Source organism: Chenopodium quinoa, unplaced genomic scaffold, assembly GCF_001683475.1.
Source record: "Chenopodium quinoa cultivar QQ74 unplaced genomic scaffold, ASM168347v1, whole genome shotgun sequence".
In the NCBI taxonomy this organism is placed as follows: domain Eukaryota; kingdom Viridiplantae; phylum Streptophyta; class Magnoliopsida; order Caryophyllales; family Amaranthaceae; genus Chenopodium; species Chenopodium quinoa.
Genome location: NW_018745540.1, coordinates 852,501 through 857,836, shown reverse-complemented (window position 1 = coordinate 857,836; position 5,336 = coordinate 852,501). Strand labels below are relative to the sequence as shown.

General features: G+C 33.5%; 1 protein-coding gene across 2 annotated transcripts in view; it reads right to left on the bottom strand.

Moving 5' to 3' along the window:
- Positions 1-672: 672 nt before the first annotated feature.
- LOC110716004 (serine carboxypeptidase-like 10) overlaps positions 673-5,336 on the bottom strand; it is a 15,254-nt gene continuing 10,590 nt past the window's right edge. For both annotated transcript variants that reach the window (XM_021894628.1, XM_021894629.1), the window contains 5 exons: positions 3,540-3,611; positions 1,906-2,024; positions 1,174-1,287; positions 1,000-1,054; positions 673-923 (listed from right to left, as the gene is read on the bottom strand). In XM_021894628.1, the coding sequence (XP_021750320.1) occupies positions 840-923; positions 1,000-1,054; positions 1,174-1,287; positions 1,906-2,024; positions 3,540-3,611 (444 nt within the window). In that variant the 3' untranslated portion in view covers positions 673-839. The remainder of the gene's footprint in view (positions 924-999; positions 1,055-1,173; positions 1,288-1,905; positions 2,025-3,539; positions 3,612-5,336) is intronic.

The window sequence follows — 5,336 nt, the reverse complement described above, 5'->3', positions numbered from 1 at the left end:
CACCGGGTTCACCGGAGCTTAACTTCGACTACATTCGGATCCGACCCGGGTCGCACACCTAACTTATGGCGGGTGAGTCTCCCGATAAGAGTTTCTGCATATGGTGAGGCTCAAACCCAAGACCTTCCTTAAATGACATCGAGTAGGCTCGAAAAATAAAAATATCTATTGATACTTTATTCTTTATATGTACGTTATAATTTTTTACCAGTAAAATTTAGTCAACAACTAATTTATAGAAAACTCATATTTTAATTATCTTCACGTCTAATAACTACTCCTACACATCTACAAGACTACAACAACATTTTGTCAAACAAAGACTTAGTACCATATTTTGGCTGTTTGAACATAATTTAATATTGTACTCCATCTGTTCCTTATTGATCTCAATCTAAAGAATGGAAAAATTCTTGTGTATTGCATCGAATGATGTACCAATTTTTATATGGGAGGCTTTTTGTAATTTTTAAAAAAAAAAAAAAAGAACCACATTAAATTCAACATAATTTCATGCCTTCTTTTGCTAAATCCTTGTTACTGGAAAAGATCTCAACCAATCAAAATTAAGAATAGATTTTATGGAGCAAATACTTCAATCACATGGATTAAACCTCAAATATAACTTGCAAAGTTAAAAGAACATTATTTTGTGACGGAGGCAGTACAATATTAAAGGAACAATGGCCTTTGTCAAACATTTTTAATTATGTTCTGGTTATCAGTGTATCAAATAAATACAGGACTATTGACATACTTCGTATAATACAAGCCCAAAACATTATTTCCCTACTTACAAATAATACAAGCCTTGTGAGTCGATCTCCAGTACTCTCATACTAGAGAGGAAGCATTGCAAACCATTTCAAAAGCATGGTGAAGCATTCAGAACGCTTATACTCTGGAGCAGTATGTCCTGCTCCCTGCAAGTTAACAATTCATGCCTAATTATGTTACTCTTTCAAACTATATATTAAAAAGAAAGTGTCATCTCTATACCTTCACAGTTGCAAATGTTACATGATATTTGTCATTTGAGAACTTCGTAGTATACCTGCACTCACAATTCCAAATTTAAGAGGCTAATATTTTGTTCTTAAGTAGACCAGGTAAATATTGGGAAACTAATGCAGTATGGTTGATTTCATGTACAGTAGTTAATTAGTTACTTACCCGGCAACTTGACCATTGACAAACCATGGCCTCCAATCTTCAGAAATCGAGACATTTAACATGTTTATCCATTCCAATGTTCCAACATATGATACTTTCATGTCTTGGTCACCACTGCAATTAGTGCACTTAATATAAAATAATGCAGACAAGAAACAAAAGAAGTGGATTGGCCTCTTGCTGTTAGCAGTAAATGATGAATCTGATATTTTGAAATTAAAGATATATCTTGGGTTGAGATTTTTAATTGATAAAAAACATTTTCAATCAATAAAAATATCAAGTATGAACCAAATGAAGATCCTTAATAGTCCAAATTAATGTTCATGCTCCTAAATGAATTGATGATATTGTATGCCACATGTCTAATGTTTAACTATAAAAAATCTTATATTCTTTTCCTCAATTTTCTTTTTCCAAAAATCAGGAATTCATGACACTTTATATACATCTAGCATTTTGCAATTGGAATATTTTCTGATGATCCATTTATCAATTTTACACAACAGAACACATGATTCCATTGAATATGTGATCTCTTTTTTCTTGGATAAAAATGTTAAGGCATTGGCACACTGTTATTAATATGGCACAAACATTGTTTAAGTGATATGCTAGTACACTTTAAACTGAGCACTCTAGATGTTCCTCAATTAAAATGGACAAATGATAGCAGCTACATAATAACTACTTCTGTAACAAGGTGTAAATCTAGTGCCGGGAATTTATTACCTGTAGATCAGTGCACGAATATAGTCTTGTGTTAAATTTTGATGGTAACCAAAGGTGCTCTCAACATTGTTCTCATATGCTAGAGTTTTATTACATCTGATCCAAGAACTTTTAGTACCCTATTAAGGAAAGAAAAGTACATAATGCTAAACAACACCACATGATATAATGAGGGAACGAAATCAGCTACTACATCATAGAAATATGGCTTGAATCTTACCCAAAATTCAACAAATTACAACAAATTACAATTCAAATGAACTTTTTATCACAAGAGCGGTAGCTGCCTGATGTTTTCTTTTTTTAGTGCTACTTTTTATGGCGTCCACTTGAGAGTTCAAATATGGTATCAGTTTTATTCATCTTTATTTTTTAATTATTAAGAAAATACTAGGCCTAAGTAAAGCAAGGAAAGAATCAGAAGAGGATAATTATGTAATTATGATATTCATTGTGGATTTGGCATTTTTAAGAGTTAAGTTAACAAAAGGGCTCTAAGTTTTCTACTTTTTCACCGTTTATTCGTTTAGGTACTTATCCGGCCAAAAATAAATAATTCCCTTAAAAAACTTAGTACCTTGGGTTAAAAGCTTAAGGCCCTTGGTTAACAATTGTTACACATCAGCATATTTTACAAAAAACGAAGTTAGATAATTATTTTTATGGTTTATTTTTTTTAACTTAGCAAATAAAAATAGAAAACAATGTTTAAAAACCTACAAATCTGGAAAATTAGCTACTCCGTATTTTTTTTTTCACCAAACCCCATTAGTCCAGTATGAAATTTTCTCTCCCCTTAACAATCCAACCATCTCCTTTACCATTTTTTTACTCCTAAACATTCACTTTTTGGTGCTCTTTTTTTTTAAAAAAAAAAATAGAGCAATCAAAATTAATTAATTATAGTCAGAGTACAAACACATAACTGAGTTCAGAAGCCAACTAAGGCCATTGCCCTTAAGCCAACAGCAACAGCAACAGCAACTAGAGTACTGAGTACATCCTAATAGAAGAGTTTGCTAAGAAAATTAAAACAAGCACATAAAAGGGATTAAGATCCAAGCTTTGATTAGTGCAGCCGCAAGAAAAACTGCCCCACTTAGATACAACCACTGATATCATCTTCATAAGCATCCTTTGCACAGTTAGGGGCTTCATCATATAGCTTCCCTCCCCCCTCTAAATCCAAAATCAGATTTGTTCATATTAATTATTGTTGAGGTGTACTTATCTTCAGTTTTTGTGCCATTGCTGAGGTGTAATTATTGTTAACTAAGGTGTAATTAAAACTGATGCTTTTACATTTATTTCTTTGAATTGTTATTTTTTTTTTATTATTACCTATGGTTTACGGTAGGGTTAAAGGGGAGTTAACTTGCCGGATTTAGGGGATGAGTACCCAAAGGGTGATAAAAAAAAAACTTAGCACCCAAAGGGTGAAAAAAAATGAAAACCTATGGCCCTTTTGTTAGCTTAACTCCATTTTAAAACTTCTTTCATTCTAAAATTCTTAAAAGCAACATACATTGGAAGCATTTCCATCAATTAACTATTTCATATTTACAATCCCAAACATGATTTTTATCTCACAATAGTAGTTTTCACCATGATAAAGAGTACATATACGGATATACCTCTCGAATGTGAAGAGCTGCTCGAACTTGTATGTCATTAGACCAATTTTCCAAGAGATAGTAGATGCTCTCCTACAAAAATGGTAGATGTGCTCAGTAATTCTCTACAGCAAATTAACTCATAACTAGTAATTAGCAAACAATCTGATGGGGCTAGCATGTAGCCAAGAGAGCAAGAAGCTAAGTCAGCATTAGATAAGTCTTAGGATTTGGTGTTTAGATATTATCAGCTACTAAACATTAAACTTGTTTTACTAAACTTTGCAGAGCATTGAGAATCAAACAGAAGAGAGTAGCATTTGAATATCATCTAAATCAACCTATAAACATCACAGTGTTGAGATAGACATCGTGTAGATATCCTTGATTTTTGTGAATCCATGAGTGCATTAGGACTTAATCTCTCATGCCAAATATCATTATAGATGATTAAGGGTGTCTCATATCTCCTCCACCCTTGTGAGAGGATCATAAAGCCTTTTTTGGTTATTTGAATTTCACGAGATTTACCATTCATTTGTATGCAGCCGTTTCTCCTTACTTTGGATCGTTTCTCCTCATTAAATATTGACAAAATACCAACTTGGCTCTAACACCAGTTGTTAGGAAAAAAATGCAACTTCCCCTTATAAATTAAATTAGTGAGAATAATAACAAGAATAGTGCTATATACAGCCCAAAAGCATTAAAATACAATTCCTAAAATGGTATAAATTTGAAAATATATGATAAAAACACTTGTAGACAGATGTAAGTAATAATGCTTAGTTATTCACAATCTTTTCTTTTTAGCATCTTATAAGCATATAGCATTTTCCAAATTAAATCAAAATAACACAAACAAATATAAGTTGATGAATTGGCAAGTGTGTATCTCTACATATGCTACAAAATTTGTAGTTAAAAGATAATAATGACAATTGTTTACAATAACAATAGCAATCCACAACCCACACACACCCAATTGCACCTTTTCTAAAAGCTAGTTTCTCTCTGAGATTGGGTTCACAAAGGGTATTGTCTTCATGAGATAAACTATGTATTAAGCTAGTTGGACTCTGAGATTGGGAAGTTATCTTTATACATTGCTAGGGATGTGAAATGAGTAGATTAGCTAGCAAACTATGGAGTTAATCAGACAGAGTAATAGATCTCTATTTTAGCACACGATGTAATAGATCTCTATTTTAGCACACGATGTTTCTTCGTGTTTTCTAGTTTTATTCTCAGATTGGCACACACACACGTGTATGAACTTTGACATCGATAAAAAAATAAATAAATAAATAAATAAACATAGGATTAATAAGACGAAATAAATTAGGAAAAATGGAAACTAATAATCCCACCTTTTCGAAATCTGGAAACAATCCCACCTATACATCTCATATTCTCAAAATGAGCCTTTTACCGGATTATTAAGTTGTTAACCTGTTGATGAAGGTTAAATGCCACGTGTCTCCTTTTTATTGGTCCTATTTTAATTTTTTTAATTAATAATAAGAAAATAATAGGGGGGGGGGAAAATAATCAGGCCCCCACCATCTTCTAATCCCTTTCCTGTTCCCCTTCTATCTTCCCAATCAACCTGAACCAGCACCCCCCCACCCCCTGCCGGAGCACTCCCCTTCCTCGCCGAAAACACCCCCATGCCATTCCCCGATTCCCTCCCCTTCCCCTTTCCGCTTCCTTTACCCCCTGCCGGAGTTAGTTTCCACTGTCGGATCACGTGGGTTGGGTGGGGAGCTGGTGTTTGGGTTAAGGGTCAGCTGGACTCTGGGCTGCTGGACCATGTGG